Raw genomic sequence first — 18,144 nt, 5'->3', positions numbered from 1 at the left:
TCTCTTTCCCCACTTGGAGCTGAACCCAGAAGGACATTTCTTTCATCAGTCCAAAGCAATATTCACATCTATTTATATACAGTATAAGGGTTGGGGATCCAGTGTTTTCAGGGGTATCCACAAGTGATCATGTGACCAAAACCCCATATAGCCCATTGCATTAAAAAGGGTGGGATTTCCAATTGTGTGATCAGAACCACTGCCTTTTGAAACTCACCTACCCCTTTGTATGGATATCGGATATCCCCATGCATTTGCAAAGTGGCATTTAAAAAAAAAATTAAAACAAGCATTGTTTTCTTTCAGAGAATGCGTGATATACATTTTGGTTTACAATGTTAATAAATATAAAGGAAATAGAAATCCTTTAGGCTTGGATGTTCTATCTCAGAATCACAGAATAACAGAGTTAGAAGGTACCTTGGAGGTCTTCTAGTCCAGCCCCCAGCTCAACCAGGGAACCTACACCATTTCAGACAAATGGTTGTCTAATCTCTTCTTTAAAACCTATAAAACCCTTTTTAAAGTTATAAATTGTTAGTTTCATGCTGTCAACCTTTAGGCTCTAATGTGTGGATAATAGTTAAGGAAAAGTGATTGTGTAACTGTAAAAATTGATTGTATTACACAGCAGACAATTAAAATAAGACTGCAACGTTATTTAAAAACCTGGCGACATCAAAATATAGAACATAATTGTGATAAATCACTGTATTTTTTTTACTCAAAGATTAGCATACATGATAGTGGGAAAAATATAGATTTCTGAATAAACTTCATTAATGGTAACATAATTTGTGGCACGCCAGACAAAGTAGTGTGGGAAATTATCATTCAGCCCTCTCCCAGAAAAATGAAATATCCTAGGAAATATTGAAAAGGCAGAATATTTCACTGGATGTGAAAAGAAACATGTTTTAAAAGACAGAATAGTTGCCTGTAGCTTCCTGCCAATCCCCAGCTAATGGGCCATTAAGATGGCCAGGCAAGCCCACTGTACATAATAAAGACTTCTCCTCACTGCAGCTGTAGGGGGAAGGGATATTACTCAACTGACCACATGGCATCTGAGAACTCATCTATACCTGGACTCATCACAGCCTAGAGAGTAGCCCCTGCATGGCACCATGGGAGTCTGACAACCAATCAGAATACATTTCTTACACAGGAACAGGAAACAGAGAGGTGGGACTGAACAGGTTATAAAAAGCCTAGCAAGCCCCTTCCTCAGCCCTTCTCTCTTCTTCTCCACCAACATTGAAGCATGTGATCGCCTTTTCTGTTCAGGGCTCCAGCCATGTGGCCCTGTCCAACAATAAACCATCTTTCCAAGCAGCCTCCATGTCTCCAGTGTCTTCTTCCCCACTTGGAGCTGAACCCAGAAGGACATTTCTTTCAACAGTAGAACATAGCAATCATCCCTTGAGCGCAATGGTTATACGAATTGAGCTATAATGGCCTTACGTCTTCCCAGCAACTCCCCAAATAACTCAGCCATGTCTTAAAATATCATCAAAGCTCTTTTTCAGGATACTCAAAAGTTTTGCACTCCAAAATTGGGGTTTCTCCCCCAAAGCTGGGCTGAGGAATAAAGAACCCCGTGATTCAAAAGAATGTGAAACATGAAAAGCTTGTGATCCATGATAGCTTGGAGGTCAGTTATGGAGGAGGGATTGTTGAAATCCTCCCCACTTTGGGGTAGAGTTACAGTCTGTCAACCTTTGAGCTCTTGTGTAATAAGCAAATATTTTTGCTGCCTTTTCAGTGGAGCAAGGAAAAAGAAGCTGCAGCATTCCCCAGCAGCAAACAGACTATCTTAAAAAACAGTTTCCAGCCCTCTGAAATTGCCTTCAATATTCCAGGTACTGTTGAAATCAGATATTGTTTCCTGGAGAAAGGTTAAATCAGTAGCCGGAATGATGATGCCTTCCTTATTCTGCCATATTGAAGAAAAGATAACAAAAAGACATGAAAAAAATTACAGGGGGATTATTTTCTTAAGGATACTCAGGAAGGTGTTTGGTAGAGTTTTGAACAAAAAAGGTATGAGGAGTAACAATAAGCAAATTTGGGAAGTGCAATAAAGCTTTCTGCTAGGCAGGGACTCTGCAGACTAGATTTGCTCTTTAGGAGGTCATAACCAGATGTCTGGAAGGGAGAAAGAAAGTTTATTATCAGTTGGAAGTATACTACAGCTTCATTTATAGAATGTTTTGCACAGATGAGTAAAAGACAGCTGATGAATGTGGTAAGATGCATATATGAGATAAATAGAATGTTTGAGAAAATGTTCATGGGGACTATTTCTTAAAGGGGATCTAAATCAAGGTGTGTGATGTTCCCTTAATATTGTAATGTATTTATGGATAACCATATACAACCTTGTTGTGGCAGGGATATGTTAACAACAGCTATAAAATACTTTGGATATAGATGATGCCTTTTTGCTGGTGAAGAGAGATTCCAAATCATTTGCAGGGAATGTTAGACAAAATGCCTGAACACACAGTGCGAACTGTGGATTTCAAAGATAATGTTACAAAGATCAAGGATGTGTGTGACAGGGTGAATAAAAAGAAAAACCATGGGATGTTTAGAAATAGTGAAAATTTGAGCAGGAATTCAGATTTGTGAATCTTGATGGAACGTTTAGTAAAGGTGGGGAAATGTTTAAAATGCGCAAAATCCTGCTAGAAAGGTAATTGATAGCACATGGATGCAAGAAATGAATGCTTGTCAAAAGAAGGGAAAATGGGTGAGAATAGGCTTCTTTCCATTTTGCAATTGTAAGAGACAACTTGCTATGTAAAAAAGGGTACAAAGGTATGTTGAATTCAGTAGGAATGGATTGCTGAAGAAGTGAACATGGAAAAACAAGAAGAAAATGACTCAGCATTAAATGCACGAAGGTGAAATATGACTTGATGAAGAAGTGAGTGAACCATTCCAAAGACTAGTTCTGAGATGATTCGAACAGATCAAAAAGGAAGCAAACTTGAAAACAAACAAAGGATAAGGGAATGAGTGGAGAGGAAGGGAAAGGCTGGGAATGTAGGGGCTTGTACGGAATTGATTCAGAAAGAGAGGAATGATAAGTTTAAAGAATAAAAAGGAATGGAGGGGCATGGCAGGAGAAAGGATAGTTTACAAAGTTAAGAAATAAAGAAAGCTCTATTATTCTGATGATCCAATATGGAAGATTCTTTGTCTAACTACTTCGAGAGTTTTACCCAGGCCAAGTGATAATAAAAATGAGGGTCTTTAACAACAAAATTGGGCTAGTAATGAATTAGCCAGCGACAAATTTTCAAAGAAGCAAGTCAAGTAGAATGGGGATTGTTCTGATCTCCCTCTGTCTGGTGATTAACGCCGACACAGGCTTCCTGTTAGCCACGCTTTATTCACAGAAATTAAAATCCTGTTGGCTAAAAGCCCAAATACGACTCACAGGCAAGAAGTTGGCAGCAACCCAGACTCCCACAGACAAGAGATACAATACAAACAAGAGCTTCTCCAGATTGTTATGAACAGTTGTGCCCTGCAAAAAGACTCCTCCCAAAGTCTCTTCTAATATACTCTCTTGGGAGGGGCCAAGCCACAACCACCTGGGCCTGATTATCTCCTATGAGTCTGTCTCCATAACTGCTGCCTCCGTTTCTCTGCCCGACGTTGCCTGGCGTCAGGGACAAACTCCCTTTGATCTTCCCCACTGCTCCATTGCCTGGCGTCAGGGACAAACTCCCTTTGATCCTCCCCACTGCTCCATGCCTCAGACGCCTCCTGGTGGCCAACCAGCCTCTCCGGTCCCTGCTCTGAGTCCGAACCCTGCCCAGGGTCCTCCACATCTTCCATAGCAGACTCATAGGATTCCTCGCCATCGGAGTCCATCGGCAGCTCCAACAGTTCCTGCTGGCCACAACAGGGATTTATATTAAAATTCTAAATAATTTGATCGAAAGCTTTGAGATGGAAACTGTTGCAGTTAAGAGTGAAGTGGAGTCCAAAAAATAAATAAAGGACTTTCACCCGTAAGCATTACATAATTTAATAGCAAGTGAGAATGATATAGTTCTGTTACAGCTGGTGGATTTGATTTTGTATTGGCCTTTTGGGCCTCAGCAACATTGGAGAAAAACATGTAAAAAGGGAACTCCTGAATTGCCATCCTCTTTGCATTTACAAGTTTTGACTCCGTTCTCAAGATGAGACTTGTTTTGTCTACTCAAGCAGAATGCTAGAATACTTGAACTTGCATCTCCAAAATGTATAGTTTTGCAAAGCCAGATCAAGCAAACACAGAGATGTTAAAAGACAAATCAATGTATAGGAAAAATAAAGGTCACCAATGTCTAAAAATATGATTACTTACAAGAAAACCTAAAGTCAAAGATAAGTGGGTCTGACTCGTGCTATGAAAAACCTTTCTTGCATGTGATTCTGACACTCTATACAATGAAAAACTACTTCCTCTACAGCAGTGGTGGGTTTCAAAAATTGTTCGAACCTACTCTGTGGGTGTGGCCTCCTTTGTGGGAGTGGCTTGCTGTCCATGTGACCGGATGGGAGTGGCTTGCCGCCCATGTGACCGGATATGAAGATGCCGACGACACTTGTCAGAACCACCTTAAATTACCTCACACACAGCACTGGCATGCATAAGAATTTGATGTAAACTTGTTTTTTAAAAGGCATCTTTGGTTTGCGTTAAAACAACTTCAACACACGCAATGTTCTGATTGCACCACAAACGCAGTAGCCATCCTTACCTTTCACAGAGGCACTGAGTTTTATAAATATGAGCATGATAGTGTAGAATAATCATATCCAAGGACCAGTGGTGGGTTTCAAAAAAATTTGGAAGCTCTTCTGTAGGTGTGGCCTGCTTTCCGGGTCCACTGGTGGAACCTCTTCTAACCGGTTCGGTAGATTTGACGAACCGGTTCTACCGAATAGGTGCGAACTGGTAGGAACCCACCTCTGCTCTGCAGCTACATTCATCCTACTACAGTTTATATTCTATGTCTAGGAGTTCCAATCTACAATACTTATTAATATTAAAATTGCTTAAGATCTTCCACTGCAGAACCCAAGTGAGTCTGACATTCCTGGCAAGTTGAGAGCTAAAAGTGGACCTCTCTCTCTCTATATATATATATGTTAAGATCTTCATCTTGTTCTCACTTGTTCTGACAAGAGTTTCTTTGTAGAAAGCAGCAGGTGTTTTGAAGCTGTGCAGAGGTGATCCTCTCTCTCCCCTGCCCCCTCTTCCTCCCCCACTCTCTCTCCTATATATAATTAAGTCAAAGAACAAAGAACAAAACTCAGATTACTTCTATCTGCATTTCTAACAAATAAAGTTTTTTTTAAAATGCCTATCTGATTGTGGCATCTTTCTCTTAATTTTCTTCACACAATATCCAGAAACAATAAATCTTGATCTGTCTCTTTCTCATTAAGACACTCAACATACATCTTGTATTACCATAATGACATGTGACTCCAAGATCATAGTAAGATGTAATTGAAAAGTAAAGCAGTTTTGGTATGTTTGGTTTGGATGTCTAATCCTCAATATATTACTGCAGCTATAAAACTATTGGTAAATTATTGTAATGATCAGTTACAAGGCTTATATGTAGCTCCATTTTTAAATCTGTAAGTTACAAGGTATATGCATGTACCCTGTCATCTACAAACATGCTAAAGGATTGTCTCCCAGATGTGTTCCATTACATTTGCAGATGGCAGAGAAGCCTAAATTTTGTCCATGTGACCTTGGAGATGTATTTGATTATCAACCACTTGGAAGTGAAGTGTCAATTGAGCATATTAAGGCCTATGTGAAGAAGCCCTCTTTTCAGACTGATGCAGCTGTACTTGTGATTCATGACGTATTTGGATGGCAACTGCCAAATATTAGATATATTGCTGATTTGGTTGCTTCCAATGGATACATGTAAGAAATGGATTTTATTTTTTCTCCATCATAATTTTCTCTCCTTTATGTAGTGTGATTCTTAATTCAAGGTGCCTTCTAATTTGTTCCTTTATATGTAGTTTGTATGTCCAAACTTACACACACACACAAACACACACACACACACACACACACAGGTGGGTTCCTACCAGTTCGCACCAGTTCGCTAGAACCGGTTCGTCAAATCTACCGAACCGGTTAGAAGAGGTTCCACCTCTCTCTCTCTCTCTCTCTCTCTCTCTCTCTCTCTCACACACACACAGACTCACACAGAGAAAGAGAAAGAAAAAGAAAGGAAGAAAGAAAGAAAGAAAAAAAGAAAAAAAGAAAGAAAAAGTGAGAGAGAGATGAAAGAAAAAAGGAAAAAGAGACAGAGAGACAAAAGGAAGGGGGGAGAGAGAGAGAGAGAGAGCGAGAGAGAGAGAGAGAGAGAGAGAGAGAGAGAGAGAGAGAGAGAGAGAACACATGGCCAGCAAGCCACTCCCACCAGGTCACATGGCCGGCAAGCCACTCCCACAAAGGAGGCCACACCCACAGAGTAAGTTCGAAAATTTTTTGAAACCCACCACTGACCCACACGTAATGGAATAGATATGTAGAATCATAGCACAGCATATGAAATAGCAGTAGACTTATAGCAATAGCAATAGCAATAGCAATAGCAATAGCAATAGCAATAGCAATAGCAGTAGACTTATATACCGCTTCATAGGCCTTTCAGGCCTCTCTAAGCGGTTTACAGAGAGTCAGCATATTGCCCCCAACAATCTGGGTCCTCATTTTACCCACCTCGGAAGGATGGAAGGCTGAGTCAACCCTGAGCCAGTGAGATTTGAACCGCTGACCTGCTGATCTAGCAGTAGCCTGCAGTGCTGCATTTAACCACTGCGCCACCTTGGCTCTGATGATAACAACATGATAACAACGATTTGCACCTGGAGCTGATTTTCCTGGTGATTGTTAGCTTTATAAAATAAAACCTATTTGGAAATGGCCCATAACTTGATTGATTGACTGATTATCAGTTATCAACTTCAGTAAGCTAATATTTAGATGCAAAGGGCAACTAATACTATGCATGACAACCTATATAGGATATGGACTCATATTTGCATTTAAAAGCAGTTAGCTACATAGATCTACCAAGTCATTTGATCTGTTGGTTATCCTGTTCCTCTAGAAGACCTTTGGAATGATTTCCCATATACGGAATTTTCTCTTTGTATGAGCTATAGTGAAATCAAGAAAGTTGCTTATATAGGTTAGTTATGCAACTTATAGCCGTGCCTTAGCATACAGATCAACCACTACACCAGGGAAAGGCAGAAGAAGGGGGGGAAGGTTAAAAAGAAGGAAGAGAAAGGAGAGAAGGGAAGGGAAAGGTGGAAAGAAGGAAGGAGAGAAGAAAGAGAAGAAAGTGGGATAGGAAGGAGGAAGGGAAGAAGGTAGGGAAGCAAGGAGGGAAAGAGGGAGGGAAGGAAGGAGAGAAGGAGAGTAGATAGGAAGGAGGGAAGGAGGGAAGAAAGGAGGGAACTTAAGAGAAGAGAAAGGAAGGAGGGTAGGAGGAAAGGAGGGAGGGAAAAGAAAGGAGGGAAGGAAGGAGGGAAGGAGAGAAGGAGGGAGGGAAGGAAGGGGAGTGGGAAAGAAGAAACAAGGGAAGGAAAGAGGGAGGGAGGGAAGAAGATACCTAACCTTTGATGTCTATAATGATTTTGATATTATGGGAATGTCTTGAAACACAGTCAGTTGTAAAGCGAAACAGTGGATGTTGTATTGTCTTTTACCAGTTATTGGTTGTTGTATTTTTCTTTTACTAATAAAAATACTTAAATAAAAAAATAAATAATAAAAAAAAGATCAACCACTACACCAATAGCAATAGCAGTAGACTTATATACCGCTTCATAGGCCTTTCAGCCCTCTCTAAGCGGTTTACAGAGAGTCAGCATATTGCCCCCAACAATCTGGGTCCTCATTTTACCCACCTCGGAAGGATGGAAGGCTGAGTCAACCCTGAGCCGGTGGGATTTGAACCGCTGAACTGCTGATCTAGCAGTAGCCTGCAGTGCTGCATTTAACCACTGCGCCACCTTGGCTCCTACACCAATCATGTATTTTAACCTAATGACAATAATACAGTTTCAGCTTCTATCCTAAAAGCATGTTGTGAATATGGGGTTAGGCTTTATTTATTTGCTAGTCATCCAACTTAACAACTCTCATTGTTTAAGGCATGTTATTGTTCTTTTCTCGCAACAAATTTTTGTAAAAGGGAGGGAATTGTCTGCATTACAGATGACCATTAAATAAGAAAGGTTTTCATGAATTATTTTGTTTTTATTTTTTGTGCAGTACGATTTGTCCAGACTTTTTTAAGGGAGGAGAACCTTGGAAACCATCTAATGATATATCTAAATTAAATGAATGGCTAGAGGACCGAGATCCCAAAAAAATAGATAGGTAAGACTTTATTTTGAAAGGTATTTACCCTTTTTTTTTGTACACACACACACACACACACACACACACACACACACACACACACACACACACACACAAATTTCTATCAAAACATACAGACAAACACACACAAACCCTCTTCAGATCCTTCAGATTTTAATATATCTTAGCTCATATCTCAGGCATTGCATCATCTGAAGCCCCGTTCTGGGCTGGGCAGTTTTTCTGCGATCCCTTCGCTTTGGGGAGAGAGGGAAGCAGCTTGGAATTGGACTGCCTGAGCGAAAGGGGTCCACGGGATCTTGAGACTTGATTTTTGAGCAGTACCAATCCTTTCTACTCTTTACTTTCCCTTTCTGTCCTTCTTCTATCTTCCTTTCCTTTTCCTTTCCTTTCTCTTTTCCTTTCCTTTCTCTTTTCCTTTCCTTCTTTTCCATTTCCTTTCTATTTCCTTTCCTTTCTCCTTTCCTTTCTCTTTTCCTTTCTCTTTTCCTTTTCCTTTCTCCTTTCCTTTCTCTTTTCCTTTCCTTTTCCATTTCCTTTCTCCTTTCCTTTTGTCTTTTCCTTTCTCCTTTCCTTTCCTTTCTCCTTTCCTTTTTTTCTATTTCCTTTCCTTTCTCTTTTCCTTTCCTTCTTTTCCTTTCCTTCTTTTCCATTTCCTTTCTCCTTTCCTTTCTCCTTTCCTTTCTCCTTTCCTTCTTTTTCATTTCCTTTCTCCTTTCCTTTCTCCTTTCCTTTCTCCTTTCCTTTCTCTTTTCCTTTCTCCTTTCCTTTCCTTTCCTTTCTCCTTTCCTTTTTTTCTATTTCCTTTCCTTTTTCCTTTCCTTTCTCTTTTCCTTTCCTTCTTTTCCTTTCCTTCTTTTCCATTTCCTTTCTCCTTTCCTTTCTCCTTTCCCTTCTCCTTTCCTTTCTCCTTTCTCCTTTCCTTTCTCTTTTTCTTTCCTTCTTTTCCATTTCCTTTCCTTTTTCCTTTCCTTTTCTTCTTTCCCATTTCCTTTCCTTTCCCTCCCCCTTCCTTCCCTTCCTTCCTTCCTGGGGTTCTGAGGGAGATGGAGGGGACCCTTTTCCTCCTTGTCCCCCTCCCCAACATCTGCTCTGATGGCAATTATGGCTAAAAAAAGTTCAGGTGCTCAGGCATGAAAATGTGCCGCTCAAACACTATACTTTTTTCGCACACACTGAAAAAAAAATTAGAGGGAACATTGGCTGACACCCAGCCTTTCTCTTCCTGGCTCAGAAGGGGATTCCGGGAACTGTAGTTTGAGCTCAGTCTACGCCGTTCCTAAGACCATCGGAAATATGTGTTTTCCAATGGTCTTAGGCGACCCCTGTGAAAGGGTCATTTGACCCCCAAAGGTGTGGCGGCCCACAGGTTAAGAACCGCTGCTTTAGGTTGACGTACTGTAAGTACTTTTTACCTTCATTTTCACCAGTGGTGGGTTTAAAAAATTATTCGAACCTACTCTGTGGGTGTGGCCTCCTTTGTGGGAGTGGCTTGCCGCCCATGTGACCGGATGGGAGTGGCTTGCCGCCCATGTGACCGGATATGAAGATGCCGATGACGCTCGTCAGAACCACCTTAAATTACTTCACACACAGCACTGGCATGCATAAGAATAGGATGTAAACTTGTTTTTTAAAAGGCATCTTTGGTTTGCGTTAAAACAACTTCAACACACGCAATGTTCTGATTGCACCACAAACGCAGTAGTCATCCTTACCTTTCACAGAGGCACTGAGTTTTATAAATAGGAGCATGATAGTTTAGAATAATCATATCCAAGGACCAGTGGTGGGTTTCAAAAAAATTTGGAACCTCTTCTGTAGGTGTGGCCTGCTTTCTGGGTCCACTGGTGGAACCTCTTCTAACCGGTTCGGTAGATTTGACGAACCGGTTCTACCGAATAGGTGCAAACTGGTAGGAACCCACCTCTGATTTTCACTGGCCAAACAATATGCCTGACACCTTTGCCACCAATTGCTATGTAGGTTTCCAAAATTCATTCCAAGTCTATTCAACCTTAGCTGTCCATTCATCTCATGTCACTACATGTCCTTCACTGAATCTAGAACAGCACTCAGCAAAGTTTGGTTGAGCTAGAGCAAAGGGGTGTAAAAGATACAAGCTTTGTACTTCCAGCTCCTGTTTTGCAGCCATCTAAGAACTTGTTCTACAGTATGTGGTTTGGGATGAAAGACAGGATAAAAGAATTACAGGGGAAAGGGGAACCTCTAAATCAGTGGTAGTCAACCTTTTTCTACTTACTGCCCACTAATGGATCTTTCTTGATGGAAAAATTTCCTTACCGCCCACCAGTTTTTGCGCAAGTGTGGAACATGAACATATTTCTTTTTTTCAGACATGGGTTCTAAATTTGTTTCACAATTTAACAACCACTTTTACTCTTACGTTTTGATCTGCACTCCACACAGTGCTTTTTTCCCTCCTCTTTTCCCCTTTATTACAAACAGCAAAAACAATGCTGTATTAGGTGCCAATTTTTATTAAGTGTCACCATCAAAACAAAATTCCTTTTCCTGCCTTCTTCTTATTTACCTTTCTTATAGTATTTCACTATATCAAGGATCTCTTTTTCCCTTTTTTATTTTCTCCTTCTTCTTCCTTTACTTCTTCCTTTCTTTTATTTTATAAGATAGCAAAACTTAATTTATGAGCCAGACTAAACACTGCTTACTCTCCTCCTTTATTTTATCCCCTTTTCTCTATTTTTCTCCCCTTTTTTAACTTTTTTTTAATCTTTTCCTTTTTATCTCCTTTTTTTTTTTTTTTACCTTCCTTAGGGCAATGTACAAAAGTAGGGCTGAGCTGGTTAGCCCACTTATTATTATTAGCCAACAACAATTCTCTCCTGCCTATAACTTTTCTTTCTCCTATTTTGCAACTGCTCTGCTCTGCTTTATTTTATAAGATAACAAAACTTATCTGCCTGTCCGTGCTATCAGTTTCCATTCCTCCCCTTCCTCTTCCCACGTGTTTGCTTGTTTGAGTGCACGCGCACGTTGGTTTACTGATGTGTGCGCTCGCGCCTGCCCACTCGCTCAAAAGGAGGTTTTAACCTCCGAAGTCCCTACCGCCCACCTGGAATCCTGAAACGCCCACTAGTGGGCGGTAGGGACGAGGTTGACAACCTATGCTCTAAAGAGTGCCTTTCAGCTACTTTTACCCTGTAGAGATCCACCACTACTACATCCTTGTGTTTGTGAGTACAAGGAGCCCTTTTCATTCATGAAATGGTTATCCTGCGTCCATTTTTGTGTGCTTTTATGTATTTTCCTCCTCCCGAGACTACTTTTTTTCTGGTTGATTCTTTGCTGACATACGTTTTTGTTCCTTAGGGAAATCGGTGTGGTCTTGAAATATTTGAAGGAAGAATGTAATGTGACGAGGATAGGCACCATTGGCTTCTGTTGGGGTGGATCTGCTGTACATCATTTGATGTTGAACTATTATATATTTTCTGTAGGCGTGTCCATCTACGGTACGTGTTTAATGCAATGGAAGCTGTGCCGTTTATTATTTTCAAGGAAATGAGAGATAATAGAAAAATAGTTGATATAAATAGATTGGGATGTGTTTTCCTAAAAAATCTATTTCCACACTAGGAATTTGGGGTCTTGCAAAATTATTGGCAGAGCCGGTATTCACATTATAAGGCAACCAGCGATTGAACATCAATCATAAGTCTTTTCTTGTCCTGGATTTTATTCTGATAGGAACATTATGCTGGCCTGGACTAATGGACAATTCTTGCTATGATATTATAGGTCTCTTCATATGGACAATTTACTTTCAAGTCTATATTTATCTACAGAAGATTAAGTGTTTAACTGTTTAACTGTTTATTAAATTTATAGGCCGCCCAATCCCGCAGGACTCCGGGCGGTTTACAGAAACAGAAATTAAAAACAGATAAAACACGACAAATTTAAAAAGACACAACATACACCCAATCTAAGCGGGGCTGGACCTCAATCCAGAGGTTAACAGCCCCAGGCCTGCCGGAATAGCCAGGTTTTAATAGCTTTACGGAAGGCCATGAGAGTGGGTAGGGTCCGGATCTCTGGGGGTAGCTCATTCCATAGGGCCGGAGCGGCAACAGAGAAGGCCCTACTTCGAGGCGTCGCCAGCCGGCATTGTCCAGCAAATACTTTAACTGGGTAGTTTGGGGGTAACATCTCTGAATTTGAATTGTTGGTATGATACAAAAAGGGGTTTTGCAATGCCATTTAGTACTAATATATTTGGTTTTAATAGAGCTTTTGGTCAAATATATTCTAGGAGTTGTCAATTTAATGGAGGACAATTTCAACCTGAAAAATCCCACATTTTTCATTGTTGCAGAGAAGGATGAGTACATTCCTGTTGAACAGGTAAGATATTGTTCTGGATAGTGAATTTAGAATCACATCTCACATGTACAAGTAGTATAACAATCAACTGTATCCAGTAATGGTATTCTATTTTCTTCACTAATGGTTTGGTAGTGGGAGCGAAGCAGAGGTGGGTTCCTACCAGTTCGCACCAGTTCGGTAGAACCGGTTCGTCAAATCTACCGAACCGGTTAGAAGAGGTTCCACTAGTGGACCCGGAAAGCAGGCCACCCCTACAGAAGAGGTTCCAAAAAAATTTGAAACCCACCCCTCTCTCTCTCTCTCTCTCTCTCTCACACACACACACACACACACACACACACACACTCACAGAGAGAGAGAAAGAGAAAGGAAGAAAGAAAAAAGAAAGAAAAAGTGAGAGAGAGATGAAAGAAAAAAAGGAAAAAGGGACAGAGAGACAAAAGGAAGGAAAGAGAGAGAGAGAGAGGGAAGGAGGGAGGGAAAACACATGGCCGGCAAGCCACTCCCACAAGGTCACATGGCCGGCAAGCCACTCCCACAAAGGAGGCCACACCCACATAATAGGTTCAAACAATTTTTGAAACCCACCACTGATATGAGTGATGGTGTTAACTTGGTTAGAACTGACTTGGATTTGCTTACCTTTGTATCATTGTCATTTAGTGCTGGTTATCACGTAATATTAGGTAGAAAGTTTTTCACCAAACAAACTGACTCTCTGTTTGCATTCAACGTGAATGCCGGAACGTGACATAGGACTCTGGCCACCATCTTGGCTCTTTAGCTACACCCTCTTTGTGTGATTATGTAAACCCATGTTAATCATCAAAATCTATAGTTCATCCAAAAATGGCACTATAGAATTTGAGTCCCAGGACACTGAATTGCAATACATTTCTATTTAATTACTATACCTATAAAGATCAGGATATCACAGGAAATATATAGGCTGAGGACCAGAGGTGGGTTCCTACCAGTTCGCACCAGTTCGGTAGAACCGGTTCGTCAAATCTACCAAACTGGTTAGAAGAGGTTCCACCAGTGGACCCGGAAAGCAGGCCACACCTACAGAAGAGGTTCCAAAATTTTTTGAAACCCACCACTGACACACACACACACACACACAGAGAGAAAGAGAAATAAAGTAAGAAATAAATAAATAAAAAAAAGAAAAAAAGAAAGAAAAAGTGAGAGAGAGATGAAAGAAAAAAAGGAAAAAGGGACAGAGAGACAAAAGGAAGGAAAGAGAAAGAGAGAGAAAGAAAGAAAACACATGGCTGGCAAGCCACTCCCACCAGGTCACATGGCCGGCAAGCCACTCCCACAAAGGAGGCCACACCCACAGAGTAGGTTCAAAATTTTTTTGAAACCCACCACTGCTGAGGACATAAATGTCTCAACTCCTAATGAGATGAGAGAACATAAGGGGGCTCTGGATATGACATAAGATGAAAATAACTTCATACCATAATAAAAGGGAGTTTTCTGTTACAGTATACTCAGCTAACAAAGAAGTTGGAACAGCAATGCAAAGTTGATTTTGAAGTGAAAATATATCCCGGGCAGACCCATGGCTTTGTACATCGCAAGAGAGAAGATATTAATCCTCAAGATAAACCTTACATTGAGGAAGCAAGGAGGGATATGTTGGCCTGGCTGTGTAAATATATTTAGTAATTGGTGTACCCAATCAAAATATGAAATAAGAGGGTTTTTTTTTTGATTAATGGAAAAAAGTAATGCTAAATGTATCTTTAACACCAAGGTGTAAGCTATGAGTACTTAAATGCATATTTTTCTCTGCTATAAGCAAATGTCTACAGCAATAATGTCTCAGCTGCTGTTTGGAACAATCTCCTCCCCTAGATCACATACCAACCAGAATCAGGTTTAAGAATGGAAATATGGTTCTTTGTTTTTACATGCAAACTTGTTTTATACTTTTTTCTCCAATGCCATCCTGTCAAATCAGCCATCAAACCAAATGTGATATGGCAACTTTGGTCATGGACTATGACCTGAATTATAGGGGTCAATCAATATAACTAAGGTCTCCCCATAATTACCTCATAGGAACACAAGAATGGCACAAGTTTAAGAATTATGGCTTGAGAAAATGAATCTTGGACTCTATTGTGAGGCAATGGCTTTAACATTTTTTCAAAAATTTCTTTAGAGTTAAGAATTGTTCATAAAACACAATAGAGGTCTTTGGGTTGGTTCCACCACAAAACCGCGCTCGACTAAACCGTGTCGCTGACGTCATCAACAGGGTGACAACAGCGCGGAGACAGAAGCACGCTGTAAACCCTAAACCTAAAATTAACCCCTAAACCTAAACCTAACCCCCCTAAACCTAATCCTAACCCTAAACCTAATCCTAACCCTTAACCTAACCCTTAACCTAACCCTAACCCTTAACCTAACCCTAAACCTAGCCCTTACCTTAAGTTGAATCAGCTTGCTTTCAAAGCGCTATTTAAAGCGCCCTTCTTTCTCCGCACTGGCTGTTGTCGCCCTGTTGATGACGTCAGCGACGCGGTTTAATCAGGTGCGGCTTAGTCGAGCGCGGTTTTGACGGGTCACGCTTTGGGTTATCTATGACGTACAAGTTTAAAACTTTCATAGATCCCCTAGATGGAAACTGTGATACTGTGTTTTTTATGTTCCTAACAGTTAAAATATGGAGATATTTTAAATCTATTTTCCATGCCGATTCCTTCATTCAATAAAATTTAAATTGTGATGTCAGTTCAGTGGATATCTAAAGGGAGTAATTTTAGGACATTTACTTTACAAAGCTTCTAGAATCATGTTACATTAATATTTTTTAATTACGCAAACACAAACTATATAAGCTTTCAGATCTTTCAACAGATTTTGTCAAGCTCATTAACAAGCCCAGAGAAAAATGGGGTGATGGCTGATCTCCAGGCCACGGAAGCTGCAAGCATTTTGCTGTGACATTCCATACGATTTCATAGTCCAGCGTGGAGAATCTGGAACCATGTAAAGATGTTTTGTTTGTTTGTCTATTCTAAATCTCCTTTTGATCAGTTTCATTGAATAACTCCTCCTCCCGTGGCCTCCCAGGTCTTGTAGCTTAAAACAAGGAGAAAATCTTATCTCGGCCAAATTTGTCCATGCCAAGTATATGTTTTTTTTGACACCTTGATCACTTTCAATCCTTTTCCTAGCATGTTTTACAGAGTCTTAAGAGGCAAAAAGCCTTAAAGGTCATATCTATATATATAGAAATAAAGGATATTACATGGGCTAAACAACACACTATTTATTCCCAGAAGGAAAGCATGAGATGCTCGTGAGATCAAAAGTCCATACACATCCCTTTGCTACTTTGCTGTGGCTGCTCCAAGTTCTGGTGCTCAGACTTTTTATCTTCTTACATCCCTTGGGACAACTGATCTAGGCAGATACCTGTCATCTAAGCCAGCGGTCTCCAACCTTGGCAACTTTAAGACTTGTGGACTTCAACTCCCAGAATTCCTCAGTCAGATTTGCTTTGCTGGCTGAGAACAGCTCAGAAGGCTGAGGAACAGCTGAGCCAGATTTGCTGGCTGGGGAACATTGGGAGTTGAAGTCCACAAGTCTTAAAGTTGCCAAGGTTGGAGACCCCTGATCTAGGCTATACCTGTCATAGCCCAAATAGTTAAAGATTAAGAAGCTGAGGAATGAAACTAGACTTGTTATAGTTTAACCTACGAGAGATATCCTGCAATATCTCTTGTAGGTTAAACTATAACAAGTCTAGTTTCATTCCTCAGAAAAAAAAATAACCTCAAGAAACAGGAGAGCCCCCCCAAAAAAATACTGGTCAGAGAAAAGAAATGCAAATCTCAGGGAGAGCCCCCCCTAGTTCCCACAAAGACAAAATGAAGGAAGGGGGAAGTATATTCAGATTTGCAAGATTCTATTACTGTAATTTTATAATAAAAGTAGTATTAGCATTCAGAATAGTACTACAGTAGAATCTCTGGTCACGAACGCTTTTGACTATGACCAAATTGGCTTCTGACCAAATAATTCACTCCCCGCCCCCCATGGCCGATTTCCCCTTCTGTGCCATTATTTTTGTAAGTGCCAAATTTCCAAAATTAGGTTGAGTTACAACCAAATCGGTTTGCAACCAAAGTTATGGAACCAATTATGGTCGTGACCAGAGGTTCTACTGTATTGGGTTTCCTGTTTTGAGGTGCCTTGAAGTGCTGAAGGTTATACATTAGAAGGCCCTATTGAATTTTCACAGAGGTTTAAATGTTTACAGAGGAAAACCACCAGAACAATTTATTTCAACATGATTCATGTCCATGGATTGCTTAATGCCTAATTGGTTTACAGGGAAATTACAAATATTAATACATCAAAAGTACTTCTTGGTTCCTTCTGAAATTCATGACACATTCTAACAATTATATGCCTGATTATTCTGTTATTTAAAAGGAACTTTGTCAACCATCTTATATAGTAAATGTCTTTATTGAATAGAAGATATAGTCCACAACCAGCTGTGCTTGTAATGTTCTTCTAAAAACCGCATTTTCTTGAAGCATGTAATTTGCTTTTTTCTCATATTCCAAGCCAACATCTTCAACGAGCTACGTACAATGAGTATAAGATATTTTTTTCCTGATTAGTTACAGATAGTTCATCCCAGTGGTGGGTTTCAAAAATTGTTCGAACCTACTCTGTGGGTGTGGCCTCCTTTGTGGGAGTGGCTTGCTGCCCATGTGACTGGATGGGAGTGGCTTGCCACCCATGTGACCGGATATGAAGATACCGACGACACTTGTCAGAACCAACTTTAAATTCCCTCACACACAGCACTGGCATGCATAAGAATATGATATAAACATGTTTTTTAAAAGACACCTTTGGTTTGCGTTAAAACAACTTCAACACACGCAATGTTCTGATTGCACCACAAACGCAGTAGTCATCCTTACCTTTCACAGAGGCACTGAGTTTTATAAATCTGAGCATGACAGTGTAGAATAATCATATCCAAGGACCAGTGGTGGGTTTCAAAAAATTTTGGAACCTCTTCTGTAGGTGTGGCCTGCTTTCCGGGTCCACTGGTGGAACCTCTTCTAACCGGTTCGGTAGATTTGACGAACCGGTTCTACCGAATAGGTGCAAACTGGTAGGAACCCACCTCTGGTTCATCCCCATTACAGCATGCTGACAGTTCATTGTTCACCTATGAATTCAATACAGCCTCTGTCATTTACTGACCTACGTATGTAAAATTCAGTGTCACAATTGGTAGGCTTGATCATAAGGGCAGGGAGGAGAAAGATGACTTGAAGTCTCAG

At 40.4% G+C, this 18,144-nt stretch overlaps 1 protein-coding gene across 1 annotated transcript; it reads left to right on the top strand.

Annotated features, from left to right (window-relative positions):
• Positions 1–1,749: 1,749 nt before the first annotated feature.
• On the top strand, positions 1,750–15,562 carry LOC148044503 (carboxymethylenebutenolidase homolog). Its single transcript, XM_087721956.1, has 6 exons — positions 1,750–1,862; positions 5,742–5,956; positions 8,330–8,437; positions 11,795–11,937; positions 12,738–12,829; positions 14,306–15,562. The coding sequence occupies exons 2-6, from the start codon at positions 5,742–5,744 to the stop codon at positions 14,483–14,485; spliced, it is 738 nt and encodes a 245-aa protein (XP_087578082.1). The 5' UTR covers positions 1,750–1,862; the 3' UTR covers positions 14,486–15,562.
• The last annotated feature ends 2,582 nt before the right edge of the window (positions 15,563–18,144 follow it).

Source organism: Thamnophis sirtalis, unplaced genomic scaffold, assembly GCF_051295495.1.
Source record: "Thamnophis sirtalis isolate CommonGarterSnake01/CBP01778 unplaced genomic scaffold, rThaSir2_p1.2 scaffold_8, whole genome shotgun sequence".
Classification (NCBI taxonomy): Eukaryota; Metazoa; Chordata; class Lepidosauria; order Squamata; family Natricidae; genus Thamnophis; species Thamnophis sirtalis.
Note: the sequence above shows the minus strand (reverse complement) of the source record. Positions and strands in the feature narration are given on the sequence as shown.